We start from the raw sequence: 22690 nt of genomic DNA on the forward strand, positions 1-22690 counted from the left end.
GGACACAATTCTACCATTGAGTGGGAACTCCATCAAACCTTAGAAAACGTATCCAATGCATTAATTGTCGTCCACTGTTTGGCAGTAATTTACACTATTGACAGGACGAGTTTAATTATAGTGAGATGGCGGTATCTTGGTGAGAGTAAAAGAATGGTTGGAAGGTAGAAATAAATATAATGGCGATATATTAATCATTTCTAATATTGACAAGAAGTAAATAAATAAGAAAATATTATCAGTAAAATTTGTGTTTTTTCATAGAGATTTCTATAGTGATTAATTTATTTGTTATTGTATTTTGTGGTTACTTTGGAATGAATATGAATTCTAGAAACAGAAATAAATATTAAGAGGATACAATAATAATCTGTTGATGGTGGTTATTATCGTTGCGTTTACACATTTCATAAAGTGCAAAATTTTGAACGTTAAACATAAGCTATTTTCTAAGCTAATTAAGCTTTTTTCAAGTTACAAATTGATAAAAGTATGTGTAATGTTAAAAGATATAATAAAAAAATAAGTCTAGTTTTTGCTAGTAAAAGAAAGTGATAATTATAAGATTTAGCCTTAATTTGTTACTGTTACATATTTGTAAATATTAACTTTTATTTTTATTATTACTCAATTTATATTACTATTAAATTGATAATATGAGTTTGCAGCTATGTTTTATAATCTTAATTGATTTACATTTTATAAAAATATATATAAAGCTCATGAGAAAATTACATTTGTATCAGTTAATTTTACATTATATTCAATTTAGTTAATTTTATATAATAATCAAACTGTTTTTTGCTTGATAAATTAAATCCTTATATTTAAATTAAGATAAATCTCTATTAATTCTCTCAAGACCGACGTCTAATATTCTATTTTAGGCAAGACTTTTCCCCGTTGTCTTTATGGTGGTGGATAGGGGCACCAGCTTATTGGAAGTTGGTGCGGAGACTGTAAACAACCTATGCGCGCCTGGTATGGGTCTGAAGATTAAGAGACGTTTTCAAGAGACTGGATACAACCTTTGCGTTTGGTATGAGTCTGAAGATGAAGAGAAGGTTGTGAAAAGAATGATTCATTTTTCTAGATATTAAAAAATTTTATATTCCTATAATTGCGAAAAATTTTGTAAGCACATTTTTGTTTTCTCATAATTGTGAAAAATTTTGTAAGCACATTTTTGTTTTACAATCAAAACAGTTTTTAAAGGCTTTGATATTTAATTTTTTTTGTTTAACATTTAAATTAAATTTTTAATAACAATGATTAGCATTTAAAGTAATACATTACTGGATTGTGGTGTTGTAATAATTAAATTAAAACCAGTATTGGTTATTATTATTATATTATTTCAATTAATATAGTGTAAGTTATACCTTTCTTATATATGTCTAAGTCAAGGGTATAACTACGAAAAAAAGATTCTATTTTTAGCTTCATTAACCATATATAGTGTAATTGATATATAATTACGAAAAAGAACTATTATGGATAGCTACTAGCACAATTATAGTGTAAATTATACCCTTCTTATATATGTCTAAGTCAAGGATATAATTAAGAAAAAGAACTATTATGGATAACTACTAGCACAGTTATAGTGTAAATTATACCCTTTTTATATATGTCTATAAGTCAAGAGTATAATTAAGAAAAAAAAATATTGCATTGCTAATTTGACCACTCCCCACTCCCCTGACAATTTATTGATTTGTTTGTGTACTAATTATTGTTATTTAACTATATCTCCCAAATATATTCTTCTCAATTTTTTATAATATCTGTGTCATATCATACATACCACGTAATACAAATGATTAATTCTTGTTATTATATTTTATCACCTACTTTCCCCAATTTTTATGATTGTCTTTCAAAATTAATTCCTATTACCATTTTTTCCCCGATACTAAATTTTATTTTTTTGGGAAGTGATGCGTGTTACATATTTGTAAATATTAACTTTTATTTTTATAATTACTCAATTTATATTACTTTTAAATTGTTAATATTAGTTTGCAGCTGTGTTTTATAATCGTAATTGATTTACATTTTTATAAAAAATTTTTTTATATATAAAGCTCATGAGAAAATAACATTTGTATCAGTTAATTTTATATTATATTCAATTTAGTTAATTTTATATAATAATAAAACTTGTTAATCCTTATATTTAAATTGAGCTAAATCCCTACTAATTCTCTCAAGACCGACGTTTAATATTCTATTTTAGACATGCCTTTTCCTCGCTTGTCTTTAGTTATAGAAAGAATAAAGTGTTATTTATAAAATATTTCAGAGCAAATTGTCTAATTTTTATATTCAAAGTTCTGTCAAACATTTTATTATATTATTTTATAACAAATATATTGACAAATTTTGAATAGTATTTAATAAATATATTGCAAATTTAAAAAAATATATATACAGCCCTTTAAATTCAATATTGCAGCGAAAAATAATAAAAGATTTTAAAGCTTATACGCTTATTTATTGTTTTTAAATAAACATACAAGGACTTTCCTAAATTTGGTACCACAAGCACTGTACAACAAAAAGTTGATTGAAAAATTGGTATAATAGAGCAACAAAAAGAATTTCTCTAGTATAGTGAATTTCTTTGTATATTTATAATCCTCATAAGCCAAATTCATGATATACACTCTGATCCTCAAGATGTAAGAAGGGAAGTTCAGCAATAAGAAAACACTTGATATTATCAAAACCAATTTAGTGATACTCATTTGACTCCTTGTAAATATATTAGGGAAACCTTTTTTTACTGTTTTTGTTAGGATACCTTTTCGTTTGGAATTATAGCAAATTACCTTTGATTGCACTCTATAGTTGGCTTGTGGATTATGAAATCGATATTTAAATGAATGAGGGAAATTCTTAGAGTCATAGACAAATTTGCACAACGATTCTTTTGTGTGAATGATAGACGAATGTGGTTGCAGTTTAAATTTAATTCCTTTAATATTAATTTTATTATTTAAGATCTCTTCGTTTCTTTCAACATTGTCACACATTAATTGATGGATTTCTAAATTATTCGGCAAATTCTTTGTATATTTTTTTTTCTTGCACCCATCATACCTTTGTTTAAATTTGTACAAAAGGTTTATTGATTTTGAACATTTCGTTGGGATTTTTTGTAAATTGTTGCGATTATTAACGTTACTGTATGAATCACTAGAAATTTCATTTTCTTTGTATAAATATGAATGACTTTTTAAAAAAAATACTATTTTCCTGCATATCATAATATTAAATGTTATTAAAATCGCGAAAGGAATAAATAGTGTGACAAAATTGTCAATATGATTAAATATATTCATGGCAACTATATATTCCAACTTAAGTGTACATTCAGGTTCAATTTCATCTTGAATTCCGTATTCTATTATAATATAATAAAAAATTAATAAGTATAAAAAAATATGAATTCATAATATATTGACTTTTATAACATACAAAATAACGAATCGAAAATGTAAATTTTTTGTATTTGATTTGAATATTCGATCAAATTTTTCCTTATTTGTATTTGTCCGAATAATAAAACCATTATTCAATTCCATTCCAAGAATATTCGATTCGATTTAAAAATTAAATTCTCTAAAGATATTTTCAAAAGGGAAAAAATGGATTATTAAAATTTAAAAAGGTTTTACAAAAGTTTCTCAACCCGACACGTTATAATTAAAAAAAAAATTGGCCGAAATAGTATTCCTGAAAATATTAGCTTGAAATTCAAAAAAAGATTTTAAATTTTAATACCCGTGATGGCTTGTTGAAATTTTACTAGAAATCAGAGATTTGAGAGGCCCTGCCTAATTTTTTTATGTAGAAATTATTCTTACCGCCCGAAAATCTTTTTTCATTATGACTCAGCTGCTTAAATTTTAAAAGGCTCCGGTTCGATTACTACTTTAGAGAAACAATAAAGATTTTTTAGGGTTTTGAAATATTTAAATCAAATTTATTTTAAATAAGAATTTAGAAAAGCATGCAAAATTAAATTAAATTTATCACAAAATATAATATTAATATTTATCAAATAGAGTGCCTAAAATTTAAAAAAAAAATACCCGTTATATATTACAAAATCGAATAATTAGCTATAAAAATTGTAAGTAAATGTAACATGTTTTAAAAAAATCCGGGCTAGGTCAAAAAATTTATTTTAAAAAAAAATCAGGGTCGGGCTAGCTGTTATTTGTAAATTTTACAATTAGCAGTATAGATAAGTAAAATATATAACTATATGGAAGTTGTGGTTTAAAGTTTTATGTTATGTTGCTAATTAAACTAGAAATTGTTTGTTATATGAAATTAAACTACACAGAATTAGAATTGAAACACTTTTTATTTTAAATTTTATCTGCTTTTGTATATGTAAAAAATTTATGCAGCTAAAAATTGATCAAAAAAACAAATCAAATTATAAGGCGTATATACAATAATAAAACTTAGATAAAAAGCTAAACGTAATACGAATAGAGTAAGTATATTTAAATATCATAAATTTAAACTTAAGATAAAAATATAACGCAAATATAGTTTATTCAATTTTTTTTTTTTTTTAAAAATTTTAAATAAACTTTATTTGGTAAAAAAATTTTAATTCTAATTCTAACATGAATTTACTTTATTTAAATATAATTTTAGTTTTAATTACTCTAAATTTCAATATAATAAACAAAAAATCAAAATTAAAATATAAAAAAAATCTAACAAAATTTAAAAAAAATTTAAAAAAAATACCGTTATAAAAATATAAAAAAAACTTGCGAAATTTAAAAACAAATGGCGTTATAAAAATAATAAAAACCTACGATTTTATCATAGTTCAGAAAAATTATATAGGATTAGTTACTCCTTTTAGCGATTTGGTATAAAGGTTCGGCTACGATTCAGAAAATTATAAGGGTTTATTCCTGTATAAAGGTTCAGTTCACTATGGATCTCGGGTTTATAGTGATAAACTACTAAGGAATTAAGTAATTTTATTTTCTAGAATTTACAGTAATTTAAATGTTGGAATGAAGAAAAATATAGAAGGCCTGAGTATTCATATATTGATGATATATCAGAAGCAGAGTGAAAGAAGGTGGTGAAAGAGAATCGTTTAACCAAGAAATAATACTTCTGTATAATACGCATATCTGTATATATCGGATTATATAATCTATATAAATATTTTTTTTCATTATTTTTTAAAGTGAGTTGGAGTTGTGAACAAACTTTCAGTAAGATAAAATTAATTAATACTATTAGTAAATATTAGCCCAATATCTTGGTAGAAGTTTTTTTATAATGGCAATTGAACGTGAATTAGTAGAGCAAATAGAATTAAGTATAATTCTTGATTATTTATGTAAAAACTCATTATTATTGTGGAAATTAATAAGCTAAGATAACCGAGAATAATGAAAATTTATAGATGTCGCAGTTGTTCAATAAAATACTGCGATGAATATTTTTTTAAGGAACGTCAATCAATATAAATTTTGTTTTTAATTTTTATTTTTATGAAAATGATAATTATGTGAATTCTGATTTAAAATGAAGAAATAAAATTATATGATTTAGTGAAATTGAATTGTGTGTTTATTTATGTTTGCGAAAGTGTTGCGCGTGACCTGAGATGTCGTATTCTGGTAAATACGGATTTACCTAAATAAAAGGTAAATAAATATTTTCACATATATATTAATTAAATTTTTAAAATTAAAATTAATGGAAAATTATAACGCATGTACTGGTTGAAGCCAGTATTTTATTTTTAGAATAAGGATTTTTGTAGGGATGATTATATAGGAATTATTAATATTTTTAAAGTAATGATAAAATTGATAAACAATTTTTTAACCCTATTTAAAAGGGAAAAATGGACATTTTTTTAAAAGGAATAATTTTGGTTGAAATTTGGAAATGCTAATATTTTTTTCAACGGTTATTGAGGTAACATAAAAAAAATTAAGAATATTGGGATATACATTTATGATTAAATTAATTAAAAATACAATTATTATTATTGTAATATGAATTTTAACCTCATTTTAAAGAAGGTTGTAAGCAAGTAAATTTAGCATCATAAAAATGAACTGAAAATAAAATAAAGAAATTTAAATTTTAAAGGCGAGTTGGATTCATAGAATATTTTGATTGAATTTTAACCTGATTTCAAATGAGGTTGTAGGCAAGTAAATTTTAGTATCATAATAATGAACTAATAAAATAAAAAAATTTAAATTTTAAGGGCGAGTTGGATTCATAAAATATATATCAATGTGGTAATTTAGAAGGTTGTGAGAGAAGGTTTTTATGTTAATTTTGAAAATGAACATAATATTTTTGATAAAATTTTCATTTATAAGGATTTTTGGCCATAAAGTTTTGGTATATAATTGATTATTTATTTATGATATTATTTGTAATAATATATGTGCTATTTATTATATATAAAATTCTGATGAAGAAATGTACTGAGGTAGTGCCCAAGGTCTATAGTAATTTGAAGAAAGACACTGTGGTGTCGGATATCTGTGCGATATTCCGAAATGTGTGGAGAGATCAGTGGTGATCCCTAAAGATTCAAAAGAAATAAAAGAAGTGATCATTTGTATATATCGTGATATATATGAATTGATTAATATTGTGATAAAAGCCAAACATGCGGCAAAAATGGTCCAAATAAAAAAATTATTTTTCAAGGGACAAAAAATTTAGTGAAAGTTTTTATAATTATTGGCCTAATGGCGTTATTGAAAATGAAAATATGTATGTAAAACAATTTGTTGGTAATTTAATGGGATGCTATTTTTAATGACAATTAGTTTGGACTTATGGGTAGTAGAAAAATTTGTAGAAACTATTATGCGGTGGAATTGGATTATAAAAATAGGACCTCGTAATAATTATTGGAATTTTTTTTATTATTGATAGCTAATTGGCTAAAGATAATGCTGAAAGGAAAATAATTGCGGATAGCATCTGAAAATAAACTTCAAGAAAGAGAAATGTCTAATTTATTGAACTAAGGAAACAAGCCTGTCGTTAATAAATTTTCTTGAATATCCCGAAAAATCATTTGTTGAGATCAACAATGTGAATATATAATAATTAAAAATTACAACACATGTTAATTAAAAAGATAGGGAGCCAGTTTTTTTAAAAGAAAAACAAATGGAAATATTATTTTGTTGTTAGTTTCCATGTTTATTTTTATATTATGTATAATAATAAATTTATATTTTTTTACCCCTCTTCATGACTTTATAATTTATTTTGTGGTCTATACTTCTTTTTTTTATAATTGTAAATTAAAAGAGAAAACGAAATATGTATAAGCACATGACAGTGTTTTATCAGTGTTGATAATTGCTGTGATTAAAATTTGCTTATTTTTATTACTTGAACTCAATTTTTTTTTCCTAATTTGTATTACTTTGTTATTTATTATGTATATTTTCATGGTTGATTTTTTTTTCTGAATAAAACAATCATAGATTCACATGAATTTTTTAATCATAGTGAGGAATAATAAATATCATATTATGTATACTTTGTTAAATTGTATATTTGCATGGTAAATTTTTTTCTAAATAAAACAATCATATATTTACACAAATTTCTTAATCAAAGTGAGGAATTATAAATATCATATTATGTATACTTTGTTAAAATGTATATTTTCATGGTTGATTTTTTTTTTTTTTAAATAACACAATCATAAATTTACACGAATTTCTTAATCAAAATTATACGAGTACATTTATTGCGAAATCCTTTTAAAATAAATTATATTCAAAACACCAATAAAATCCAATATAATATATTATATATGATGAGTTATTTTATTTTGGTGGATATAATTGTAAATCACCTCATAGGTGACATTAATAAGTCTATCCCATAAAGTATAATTTCCATATAAATACATTTATTTAATATTTCACATGTCAATAAAGTACCATCAACGATAAAACAGGAAAAAAATCGATAATTCAAAGGGCCAATAAATAAATAAAAAAGGACCTATACCGAAATTACGATAATGATGAATCTGAAGATCGGTAACTTTCAACTTCATAGGGTAGATGGACTCTGAGCTTATGAAGGGTGAGCGTGTCGCAGTTGTTCAATAATACTTCGAAGAATATTTAAAGAACATCAATCAATATATATTTTGTTTTTAATTTTTATTTTTATGAAAATGATAATTATGTGAATTCTGATTTAAAATGAAGAAATAAAATTATATGATTTAGTGAAAATGAATTTTTGTATTATTAGGTTTTTGAGAATAGATAGTATAAAAGCCTCAATACATGAAACATAGAAATCTGTGAGTAACAAAGAAATGAAATAAACTTTAAAAAATAAATTAAGCCCTCAAACTTTCATCCCATTAGGCCTTTCCTTTCTCAGTCCATCTTTAATCAGATTTATAAAAATGACACTTTTATAAATTGTATTTATATTTTATATCAAATAATCTAATATTTGGCCTGAATTTAAAACTTTATTATCTAAGTACTTTTGATATATAAAAATTGTCATTCGATAAATCAAAATATAATAAATAATTTATATGAATATAATAAATAATTTATATGATATCTTCAAAATCTAGTATGAGTATTATAAAGTTTTAGCACAGTGATTATAAGCAGCAGTTTTAGAAAGTTTTATTCAAAAATACCCGTTTTACAGTTACTTTGTAGTAAATATACTTTATAGATACAATAAGTCAAAATGTATTTAGTTGTAATTGCAATAGTAATAATTATGCTAGGCTATTACTTTATATTTTCTTAGATGTTTGAGTTATTTTATTTTTTATTTATTCCATTTGCAACATAAATGAGAAAACAATAAATAATAGAACTTTCATGATAATATATTTCAAGAATAAAATGTTACTAATTTAAGGTAACACCAATAGGTAAACCCTTTGTGTTTAAGACAATCTTATGTGTCACTAATTAATTTTAAACCAAACAACTTTTCACAGGCGCATATTATGTGAGATCTACTTTGAAGATTAAATCGGCATTATTAAACTCAACTCTATATAGCGTGATAAAACCAATTTACTTGCAGCAGTGAAAACAAAAAGTCAACAACATATTTCAATTTTTATTTTTAGAATTATTGCAATTAAATACATAGTCAAGATTTTTGGAATTTAAAAATTTTAAATACAATTTGAAAATAGAATCTTTGTTCAATACCATTTTAATTGCGGATATAACAATCGATAGTTTAATTATTAGAATTTTGAAATATAACATTTTAAGATACTTTTTCTGTTTTTATTTACAAAGAAATAACGGATTATTTTTAACACTAATTTTAATAATTTGTTATGCATAAAATTCCGATTTAAACTTATCAATCCTCCAAAATCTTAAAATTATACATTAGTACAATTACATTTATTTGATATTTTGAATGTAGTAAAAGCAATTACATTTCAAAAAAAATCTTTAACAAAATAATGTTACAAGCAACACTTATAAATTTTTTAATAATTGCTTAAATATTATTTATTTTTATAATAAAGGCGAAAATATTCATGCTATTAAAGCAATTATTTTCAATTGATACCCTAACTCAATTCCCATTTTACCATAAATGCCATTTATATAATAATTTGCTAGTTTTTTAGAAAAAAATTAAGAATTCTGTATTTAGTCCGTCTGTACAATATAAACACAATCTTGCTAGTGTGAAAAAAATAATTCAAAGATATTAAGAATTTATTAAATATAATTGTTAACACAACTTCGATCATAAATTTAGAAGCGAAGATAATAGCTATTTACAAAAATAATTGGAATAAATTTTTAAAATATTCAGAATATTATCAAATTAGTTCAAAAAATAGATGGCCCCAAAATATTTATATATTGATGCAAACATCTATTTACTTTTATAATAAAAAATACAGTTGATTAAAAAAGCTAAGATATTAGTGAAACTAAAAGTTGCAAGGACAAATAGATACGAGACAGAAAGTGTGGCCAAATGGCCAAAATTTTATAATTAAGAGATGAAATATGGAAGAGATCATAAAACAAATAGAATAGTTTGATTTATTGTAAGATGGATAATATAGATTGAATCGAATAAAGCATTATTCCTACTATTCATATTTAAGTATAATAAAATCAACATTCGATTCGTCGAATAGTCACTTCAAATTTTTTTTACTGTTTAATCAGACACCACATACCACGTCATTAACAGGGAAGAGATGAGACATCTCGGAGCACCCATCCGGGAAAAAAATCCATCAAAACTTTTCAAACAAATTCCGCAGCAATTTGTATAATTTAAGTTCATTATTTAATTACCTCCGGTGCATCATTTCTTTTTTTTCTATTAAACACTATTTTAATATACCTAAAATTCTTCACCACATGAAATCTGCACCGATTTACAAATGCAGCGATTTGCTAGTTTTTCATGAAATACAAATCAAGGGTGTCCTCGAAAATATATTGAACATAAAATTTTCACATGTAACCTATGCTATTTGTAAATCAGACGACATCGGTATCCGATCTTCGCTACAACTGTCTCTTTCAGTTTTTATTTCTTCACGCCTAGACACTTAAGTTATCATAAATAATGTGTCTCCATTTTTATATAATCCAACCTATTTCCTGCCCTAAACTTTTGGGACAGCAAGAACGTTTCCCTTTCCTGCCCTACAGCCTCTAGCTTTTAAGAAGGTTGGGAGACTCCGTTGATCGCTTCATCGAATACCTCATTTAAAACAGGCACTTAGAAGAAAACCCAGATAACCAAATACGAAATGAAAACTCTAGATATGAATTTAATCATCATGGGTCTACAATAGATCAAGATGGAGGTTGTCATGATAAGGTTAACGCTAGGATACAGAAGGGTTGGATAAAATGAAGGAGAATATTAGTGCTGATTATGAGAAAGAAATGCCACTATGTCTTAAAGGTAATACCTATCGAACTATCGCCAGACAGGTCTTGGTGTGAGTGTGAAATTTGGGTTCTGTTAACTGCGGAGAAGAAATGTTGAATGTAATCAAAATGCGAATGATTCGATGCCTAGGCTACACTAAGCAGGTTCGTGTCACCAACGATAGCCTAAGAAAGAAGATGGGCGCCTGCATAGGAATACACGTTTCAAAAGGATAGGGCCTCATGCCATCCATCAAAATTCACAAAAAATTTAGTATTGTTTAAATAACAATTACATGCTATATCATAATAAGTAACAGGTATCAGATATACTGTTACATTTTCGAAAAATTATCTAATTTTAATAACTTAAAAAATAAAAAATTAACAAAAAAAGTTACAATTATATTTGAGCAAAGTTACAATTACATTTAAAACACGTATATTATATATATACCGAGTTTTAGTTATATTTTCTCAAAAGTAAAAGTCACTAATAAGGGCTGGAAATATCAAATGTAGCAAGCAACACTACAGGCAATATTGTGGACTTTCTAAAAAGTCTTTAGTTACAGCAATTAGCATCAACAACAAAAAATGATTGTTAGATAATAGTATAAAAGAGTTGGAATAGTGTTCAACAAGTTTCGACTTTAATCAAATTGGAAATGTATGGGAAATTATGAAGAGAGAGTTACGAGCATCGTTCATACACAAAGACAGATTTTCAGATAAATATTCAACAAATATAGCATAGAACAGTATCAGAGATTTGCCAAGAGTCAAATTAACTCTTCAGTTTAAATTGTTTGGATCATTCAAGCAAACGGTGACATAACTAATTTTTAAAACTTATATAAAATATTTTAATTTACAATTTATTCGGTGGTCGTAATTTATTGAAATCACACAACTTTTTAATTTCATTATAATTCTGATAAGGAATATTTTTTTTAAAAAGTTTTTTATATAAATGAAGGATTCTATGATAATTTCCTAAAAACTTATCCAAAAAATTCTCCCTCAAGTGTTTTTTGAATTTTTAAGTTTATGTGTCACGAGAAAATGGTCCTTAGTTGAGGCAGAGTAGTAGTATATGAAAGTAATGATAAAAATGATTTTTAATTTCTATATATATTTTGACCAATATAATACTAAAATTATTTAAAATATTAAGAAAACCAACATTGATTTTGAAATAAAAAAAAAAGCATTATAGATAAAAAAAAGTATTTTATAAAAAATAAATAAATGTTATATAAGTCATATTGGGATATGGAATACGTGGGAATTCGTATCTCTCAATTTAAATGTTATATAAGTCATATTGGGATATGGAATCCGTGGGAATTCGTATCTCTCAATTCAAAATTCCTTACCGAGGGTTTAAAAAATTTTAAAATCCGATTTAACAGGAAATGTATTCTAGAATGTGTAGAGTATTCCCATAGATTTCAGCCAATTTCCGCCAAGACATTTTAGTATTGTTTTTCGATATATGAAAAATCCATATAAAAATTAATATAGAAATTTAGAGTAGTTTTAAAGTTCATGTTAAAACTGTTTGAATGATTCCTGTCATATCAGATTTTCAAAATTTAAATATGGCCTTTAGTAAATGATTCAAAATCGAGAGATTCCATATCCCAATACCACATATACATAATATATATGAGTAAAAATTATAAGGAATGAAGGATAGATGTTATTGAATTTTTAAGAAACTGATAATTGACTCGGAACACAGCAACATGATATCAATTGATCGGGACAATTTTTACATAAAATTTTAAAATGATTGTAACCTTGAAGAAATAAGTATTAGAAATGGACAAATATAAGGAATATTAAATTTAAAAAAAAATCATTTAAAAACTGGACCTAAGAAATAAATGGAAGGGGAAATAGAATAGGAAAAAAAATTAAATTAAATTTAATAAATATGTTCCATATTGAAATTAAACAAAATATTTCTGCTCTAATTAAAATAAGGCCTTATTTTGATTAAGAAAAATCAAATGGATATTATTGACCAGCAGGTTTTTTTCAATTTTCTAATGACTTTTTCCCTTAGGGTCTTTTTGCGAGGTTTTATTTTCCTTGTCATATTTTTTTCCGGGGTTTTTCGGTTAATGATGCTTACTACCAAGTGAATGTATGGAAATATTCTAAATACCAACTTAATTTGCTAAATATCGACCAAAATTTATTAAAATGTAATAAGATCCTTATTATTTAATATATTAATACGGAATCACGTGGTCGAGTCCGGCCTCCTATATATTATCCCCCCAAGGATGGAGGTTAATGATGCTTACTACCAAGTGAATGTATGGAAATATTTTAAATACCAATCTAATTTGCTAAATACCGACCAAAATTTTTTAAAATATAATAAGACCCATGTAATAAGACCCTTATTATTTAATATATTAATACGGAATCACGTGGTCGAGTCCGGCCTTCTATATATCATCCCCCCAAGGATGGAACCACCAAGTTAGAATAAGAAAAAAAACATGATCATTCCTGGGATTCGAACCCGGGAGCATAGGATAAGTAAGCCAAGCTCTTGCCTACTAGGCCATAGAGGCTTTTCAAAAATCACTATTTTTCAAATATATATTATAAATATATTTGGTAGTGCCTATCCAAATGAAAAATAAACAAAATTCAAATTTGATAGATGGTACCTTAAGGTACCAAGCATCATTAACCGGGTTTTTCCCTGTGATATTTTCGCCTAAGGTTTATTTTCCTGGAATTTCTTTCCATGTATTATTTTTTCCAATTATCATTAAAATTATTTCGTGGAGGTGTTACATGTTGATGAAAAGAAAACGATGAGAGCTGAAGGAACAATTTTGAGAAAATTGATCAGAAAGTAAGGGACACCACAAGATTTTATGTGAGAAGATTTTATTAAATTGAGGAAAAAATTGAATTTTTTTCTCCATACAGTTTCGACTATAAATAAATAGTATATGCACTCTTTTTCTAAATTTGAACTACATGAAAACTTTACTGTCTAAGTGGTATTTTTATCTTTTTCATTAGATATTATTTTCAAAAGTGTCAATGGCTTTCATATAAAGATATTTTTCATTATAATTATTTTTCATATATATACAAATTTTTGATATACTTACCGGATTCACATCTTATTTTTAATTGAGTTAAAAGGCTTTCGTTTAGATTAAGAGTCAGTGAGCAGATTTTTCAATTTTCTGATAATTATTTTCCTTGGGGTTTTTTGGGGGTTTAATTTTCTCAGTAATATTCTCTTCAAGGGTTTATTTCCTTGTTATATTTCGAAAGGCTTATTTTCCTGTAATTTTCTTTCCTAGTCATTTTTTCCTGTTAGTTTTTCTTATTACCATAAAGATTATATCGTGGAGATGGGCTACAGGTTAAGAAAACGAAAGAAACTAAAATAAATCAGGCTAAAAATGATTAATTACTCACTTAAAAATGGGCAACAAATTTATACAAACAAAAGGAACGGAGCAAAATCAAAATAATTTTTAATAAATTAGTAAAACATGTCAAATAAGAAGAAAAAATTTAAAATTACGGAAATGAGAGAAGTAAGTTTAAAAAAATCAAAATAATCAAAAATGGGTTTGCAGAAATTTTAGAACACACCCTCCCCCCCTTTCCTAGATTTTATAACTTTTTGATTTAATAAAAAACTTAATTGCATAAAATTTAAACAAATTCTATGAGTCAAACTTGAAAACAAATTAACATATATACATATATAGCTTCTTTAGCCACATAGTTCTTTTTCTAACACATATATTTTAAATTGCCATAGGATTTGGCTAACAACTGATTGCATTATTTGCTAATTATTGTAAACAATTTTAATAAAATTTACAAATGAATATAACTTGTTTTCATTTTTTCTTGCAGTAGTTTAAAATATTGCCATGTTAATTTTAATAATTCCATTATATATAACTTTATTAGTCACATAATGTCCCTTTATTAAAACATAGTGTTTTATCCTGATCTAATTAATATTAGACAAATAATAAATCATCAGGAATTACTACATCCTCCTAAGCCAATGATGATTTTGCCCCCTCTACAATTTGACCCCCCCCCCCTCTTTTGCGAAAATTAGCAAAAAAGAGAATTGTAAATCCTTTTTGTATCAACCATCTGGCAATACTCAATATTTATCACTAAAATCACAAAATCAAATGATAGCCATGGAAGTGTAATTTTGAATTTTTATAATCTCACAAATTAATGACTCTGGTTATCATCCAGTTATGGCAAATTTTTCTCGTGAGTTATGATATCAGCGAGTAATTTTGTACTTGCATGGATATGTCAAAGAAACAGTTCAGTTGAAATTATTATTTATCTTTTGAAAAGATTGATAACCTAGATGCGAAGTTATTAACTAATACTATTATGAAACATTGCAAAAAAATTTAATTAAAGACACATGGTGGCACAGCATCACCCCAGTTTTTTTAACATCTGTTATTCATCAAAAATTTAGGAAAACACTTATATTGGGACTGGAGCTAAAAAAATAATGAATATGTTTTGAGAACTACAAAATGTGGTTCTCGTCTTAGAACAGTAGAGATGCTGTAGATACATATCTGGCGATAATATCCTGTTTAGAAAATAGGGATATTATTGAGAAGGTTAATATGAAATATCGCATATTTTATTTGAAATTATTTTGTGTATATAGATTTTAAATATTGTCTTCGTGTTCTAATGTTAGTTAATATCTATAAAAATCAGTTGGTAATATTTCAGACGGCATATCTGTTGCCTCTGATTTCATCCCTATCAGAATTAAGATCAGATTTTTCTTTTTCCTTACTTTTAAAAGAATAAATATTATTATACCTATAATATTATCTTTACTAAATCTAGGAGAGGAAAACAATCTTCCATGTTGAATCACTCGGTTCAAGTGGTTGATATCGTTTATTCCTCTTCATTTGAACAAACAGAATTTTTTTACATTTAATGTATTTATTATCCAATTTTATCCGGAAAAAAATCCCGGACTAATATGTCATGTACAAAATAATCCTCTTGACATAAATTCTGCAGATATAAAAAAACAGATAAAAAAACAAATCTCCATTTGAAAAATAATTAGTAATTTACTATATATCATTTTCAACCCAGCCCGAATTTTTTTTCAGAAATTTTAATTGGGTTTTATGCCGTCCCACCTCGAATTTTTTTAAAAAATAAAATTTCAGGCTTGAACCGGATTTTTTCAAAATATGTTATATTTATTTATAATTTTTATAGCTAATGATAGCAACTTAAAATATATGGTTTTAATATACGGCCCGGCCGGGCTTAGGACCGGGTCCTGCAGGTCTCTGCTCTATATATTACAACTAAAATTTATTAAACCATTTTTTAATATATATATTAACCCTGCTCTATTGACTATTCCTTAATCTAAGCCTAATCTCCTCCAATAGTTGGTCCTTAGTCGAGTCTGTAACCTCTGAGCTTACCTGCCACTTAAAATATGGTAATTATTTTTTAATATAAATTTAATATATAAAAGCAATATTAAAATTTTGGAGAATATGCGTTCTTTTTTCCATTCTATAAAAATTTTAATGCAAGGTAATTATGTCCGAATCTTGTTTTGGACTACTTATTAAAAGACAATTTATTAGTATTTTCATTAATAGCTTTGCACTTAGATCATTTTCAAACAAATAGTTTTTTTAAAGCGGCTTCCTAGGTCTTTCCAGGAATCTTTTTTCCTCTAAGCAAAGTTGGATAATGTTTTATCGAATCAATTTTTTTTGCAAATGGAAAATAAGACATCATCCATAATAAAAAAACAAAATTTTTTTATTTTTATTAACGATTAAAGGGTGCCTGAAAGTACTGCTGCGATAGGGGTTTTTAAATTTAATTATTTTATTATGAAAAACATTTAATTAAACAAATTTTTATCTTACCTTATTTGAAAGAAAAATGCTGGAAATGGCTTTGTTTAGTTTACTTTTAGTGTTGTCAAAAATCTATTTCTTAAATCTATAAGCGAATCTCGAGGCGGTAATATATTTTTGACTAAAATCTTGATTTTGTCAAATTTTATCTAAAAACACGATAAACTTTTTTTTCAAAGAAAAACAAAAATGTGGCAAAGATATTTTTCAATATGTGTAAAAAAAATCTCTATCAATGGGTTCCCTTTAAGTTATAAAAGTTTTAAGACAAGTTTTGTTAGCAGCCTTAATAAATAATTTGTTATATTTTAGAAAATATTGGTGTATAACGTAATAACATATAAAAATGAGTATCCCTTAAATCCCAAACTATTAGTGACAACGCTGGTTGGAATATAAAAGGTAGGAAAAAAATAAAGAAAAACCAGGTTAAAATTTTATAAAATATAATACTCAAAAATGGAGAAATATATAAAAGAAAGAAAATCCTCAAAAAAATAATAAAACATTCTAAAATCTGAAATTCATAAATAATAGTTTAGTTAATTAGTTGGCTGATTATTTATTAGCCAGCTAGTTTGTATAGCTAATTAGTTTATTATATTAGCTAGCTAATTTGTTTATTAGTTAGACAGTTTGTATATTGGCTAACTAGTTTGCATATTAGCTGGCTTGTTTTTATATTAGCTAACTAGTTTGTATATCAGCTAGATAGTTTGTATAATAGATAGCTTTATATATAAGTTAGCTAGTTTGTATAAGATTAGGTGGCTAGTTTGTATAATATTAGCTAACTAGTTAGTATATCAGCTAGATAATTTGTATATTAGCATGATAATTTTTATATTAACGAGCTAATTTGTATAGTAACCTAAGTTATATAATAGCGAGCTAATTTGTATATAAATTAGCTAGTTTGTAAGCTAGCAGGTTCTTTCGTATTTTAGTTGGCTAGTTTGTAAACAAGCCTCAAGAGAGTATGAAAACTAGATAAGTTTTTATAGCTATAATATATAGATTATTCTAAGAATGGCTTACTTCCACTTTCCATAAACTTATATGTTTTGATTTGAGATTCATTGTGATAAATAGTTTTCTCGAAATATAAATTTGAGTTTGAATAAAAGTGATGTCTTTTATCGTATATATTTATATGGGATCTGAATATAATCCATGAGTTTGAACTGATGTTATTGTCATTAATATTAGCTCTTGTACGATTATCATTTGTAAATTTATAATAGGCCATAATTATTTTATCATTATTTAAGCTATAATTGTAAGTCTTATACAAGTTTTCTTCCTTTATCGGATATATAATACCAGCTGAAAATAATATGAAGGGATAAAGAATAAATCCTATTGTCACGATTATAATTATATTCATTTTAGCCCTTTTAACCGTGCAAACCGAGGGTCTTTGAAATGGGAAATAGATAGCAATAAATCTTTCAATTGTAAATGCCACAATAAGCCAGACTGATACAAAACTAAAAACGTACGTTAAATATACCACAATTTGACAAATACCATTTCTATTATAAAGATTTATATTCAGATAGGTTAACCACACTATAAATAGGCATATAAGAAAACCAGAATCAGCCATTGCAACAGCTGCCAAGTAGTAATAATACGATGAACAGGGCCATGAGCTTGTATTTCTAACTTTTCTTTTGCGAAGTTTAAAATTTTTATTAAATCCAGATTTATGTAGGATTGAATTAGTAGATAATATAACAGCTATACTTAAACTATTTCCTAATAATCCAAGAATAATTATAAAAATTGTATAATACGTATTGAAGAATCGAAGAATTATTTCAATGTTATCCCAAGGGTCGTATTTATTTGCCATCATGACTATTTCGATTGTAATCTAATATTTTAAATTATGACATAATAAATTAAAATATGTTAATTATTTATTGCTCATTCAAATTGTTATCTTATTATTAAATATATTATGTTTTAGTAGTTTTACATATATTTATATAACTAAAAATTTCATTAAATTTTGTATAAATGTAAATTTATTGCATTTATTTTAAAAATTATTTAAGTTTTCTTAATTAATTTATTTTTAAAAATGAAAATAATTTTTTTCAAGAAAAATTTCAACCCCTTTTAATGAAATATATAATAAAACAATATTAATTCTAGAAGAGAGGTGAATATCAAAATAAAATCAAATATACATTAATTATTAAATCAATATAAATGGTGAAATTTCGCTCCTAACACTCTAAGAATTTTACATTTTACCATATTTGCTCATTTGTTTTGCTCACATCTCAATGTTAAAATAAATAGTAAGAAACTAGCTATCCACCAGTTACAAAATAAACACAAAAGCAAGGAGTCTAAACTTAAAAAAATTATTGAATTATCAGAGAAAAGTGAATTAAAATCGTTAGTTTTTTTTCAAACCGAGATTTTGTTTTTATAATTATCTTAAAAATTATACTCATTTTTGATTATTTTTTTTAAAAAAACTTCTATCATGATATCGTTATTATTTTGGTTGATTTTTGTAAAAATTATTACTCAAAAATCGATAACCTTCCCATACAAAATATAGAAAATTTATATTAAATTTAAATTTCTTTTTATTGATCATGGTCATCATTAAGCTACATATCTTAGGTTTTATAAAATTAAAAGAGGTTGATTTGAAAATTATAACGTGATAAAAATGAAATTATAATAATGTATCAACTATTTTACAACAACAATTAAAAAAATTATTGTTCTGAATAATAATTACCTACTAATAGTTAAAATTAATTATTTCAACACCAATTGTGATTTTAATCGTAATTTAAAATAAAACTAAGGCCCTAAATTATTAATATAGGTGGATATCATTTTAAAAAAAGTGCTAAAAATAATTATTACATCTTTATTTTCGTTGCTTTATATGGATCAAAATAAAAGGTATAAGTTGCTAGCAATAGAATATTAGTTTCAAAATCAAATAATTAATTATAAAAAAATAAATATTTTTAAAAATAAAACACAAATGGATTTCATAAAATTTGATCCTTAAACTAATAACTTTTCCTTTTTATTTTGTTCTTTATGTTTATTAATATGTTTTATAATAGCGGTCTGCATTGGGAAGGTTTTTAGCCCATAAACCCGCTCACCCAATGTTTTAAAAAAAATTTAACCCACCCAGACCGCCCATCCATTGGTGTAAAATTTACCCGCCTAGCCATTATTTATAAAAAATTTTAACTCAAGCTATTATAAAATTTAATTATGGCCATTTTTCCAATTTTTTAAGCATTTAATAAAAAAAATAATTCAGTTTCAGCATTACACCTCTATAAGTTTTATTACATTACCATAAAAGGAAATTTTTAATATATAAAAAAGTTCATAAGAACAATTTTTTATTAATATTTACTTAAATGATTTTAAATAATAAAAATTTAAAATATTTTTAACCCGCCCGTCCATTGTTTAAAAAATTTTAACCTGCACACCCACCCCACCCATGGTTTAAAATTTTTTTTAACCCGCCCGCCTGCCGTTTTTAAATTTTTTTAATCCGCCCACCCGCTCGCTTACTTAGATACGCGGGTCTGGGCGGGCGAGCCGAAAACCTGCCCAATGTTGACCTCTATTTTATATCATGTCTTAAAAACGCGTAAGCTAATAACAAAATAAGTTCTATTTTATATTCTCTTTGTTTTATAAAATTAATAATAAAAATGTAATTATTTATAATTCTTTTTATATCATAATATCACTTTAAAGTAGGTTTTTGCTTGTCCCTCCTCTAACTGGGAAATCTTGCAGTGAGATCGACCATTTATTTTTACTTATAATTCTTGTATGCATATTTCTCTTAATTGCTTATAATTTATAGTTTATTTAAAATAAACTTGTCAACAACCTCATTAAATTTTTTTATTTTCCTAACAGTGGTGTAACTGAGATTTTGCTAGTAAGATATTGCAATTCAAATGCTAAATAATTTATATTTCACAAATTAATAATGTGATTTTATTGCTAAAAAATATTTAAATATAGCAATAAATTAGAGGGTATAAAATGGTATGGACTTTATAAAAATGTGTGTTGCATATAAAAATCTAAGAAATAAATAAAATATATACTAGGTAAAAATTGATAAAAAAAAATATGTGGTTATAGGTAGGGTGCTAATATCATTAAAAAATTTTAACCTTTATTACTAAGGCAAAAAGTTCAAAGATTTTCAACTTCTTAATAGGATTTTGAGGACGAATTGAAAGCTAAAGAGTTTAAGTTATTGTAAAAATTGGATATCTAGATCATTATAGTTTAGTTTATAATATCGGAAACATAAAACAAAACTAATCTCTTTATACTAATTAAAACTATTTTTTTTCTCTACATCTTGGTAATAAAAATGTAAATCTTAATTATTTTAGCGAGACCAGCAAATTATAAACCAGTAGATGGATCTATGAAAGGTATAAATTAGGATTTTTTAAATATAATATTCAAAAGATGATTCTGAGATTAATAAATTATTTAAAATAGTCTCAGATCTTTGAATGGTAACTTTTAATTTATTAGCCAGATTTTTGGAATAAACAAAAATGTTGAAATATTTGTATCTTTAACATATTCAAAAACATCTCTCCTCCTTAAGCTTGAATTCTGATTAGAACGAGCAATCCCAATAAAAGAATAAATTATTATAAGGAGGAAAGTTTAAAAATAATATAATGTATATCATTATAAATATCTTTTGACTAAATAATTATTCCATAAATTTTACAGATTTATACATTATATATGTCATATAAACATTTTTGGATTATGGGTGTCCTTGTCCGGAATCACGCGTCTCAGTTATGACACTTATTTTAAATTAATGTGTAACATAATATAGAGGAAGTCATATTTAATCAGTATTTCTTTTATTTGAGCATTGGGACTTAAATGGAAACTACTATGATACTATGATAGTCTCATCATCTAGCTATAAATTGAAAAACTTTCTCATAATTTAGAAACTAGTTCAAAATATACGTGAGAGATGACTAAATTTCACATTGATCCCATACCCGGAGTGAAGATGTGGCTAAATGTTTGGGGCAAAATATAGTGATAAACCTGAAGTTCGGATCACTTTAATATGTAGTATATTCAATAAAGATTCTCTTGTAAAAATTTTGAGCTATTTATTTTATCTATTTATAATATACATAACCAGGCGAAATAACTGTTTTTTGTCAATATCTCTTGATTGGAGAGCTCCAAAATCTAGTAAAATATATGGCAAAAAATATCTATAAAATTACACCTACTAACCAAATCTGAGTTATTAGTTCATGGTTAAAATAAATTATCGTTGATTGCTTTGTTACCCCGGTTACCGTTGTGCCGGTCCCTACTATCTTAATTTTAAATTGGATAGAAAATTATGATGTATATTTTTTAAATTATAAATTTTAAATATATTTTAGGATGAATTTATCAATTAAGTTATTGGTAAAATAGAATATTATTTTTTGGCGTTAAACAAAACCCTTAATTTTTGAATTTGGCCATATATTACTAAAAAAAAGAAGTATTTTAAGATCAGCTGATTTATCTAATTTAAAATTATGAATCAAATCCAGGTTTAAAATTTTTTTCCTCCTACATAAATAATTGCCTTCCCTATACATGATTCAAAAGAAAAATAGTAGTACACAGGGGTGAAAAAAGCTTGAATCTTAACCCCAAACAAAATTAATTTCAATTTTTAATTAAACAAGTCCT

The 22690-nt window shown here is 25.1% G+C and overlaps 1 protein-coding gene across 1 annotated transcript; it reads right to left on the minus strand.

Moving 5' to 3' along the window:
* Positions 1–2486: 2486 nt before the first annotated feature.
* Positions 2487–18654, minus strand: LOC135924792 (uncharacterized). Its single transcript, XM_065459898.1, has 2 exons — positions 17963–18654; positions 2487–3409 (listed from the first exon to the last, which is right to left on the minus strand). Exons 1-2 carry the CDS (start codon positions 18531–18533, stop codon positions 2493–2495), a joined length of 1488 nt encoding a protein of 495 aa, XP_065315970.1. The 5' UTR covers positions 18534–18654; the 3' UTR covers positions 2487–2492.
* Positions 18655–22690: the final 4036 nt, after the last annotated feature.

The sequence above is a fragment of the Gordionus sp. m RMFG-2023 genome, chromosome 2, assembly GCF_954871325.1.
Source record: "Gordionus sp. m RMFG-2023 chromosome 2, tfGorSpeb1-WG-v2, whole genome shotgun sequence".
NCBI lineage: Eukaryota > Metazoa > Nematomorpha > Gordioida > Chordodea > Parachordodidae > Gordionus > Gordionus sp. m RMFG-2023.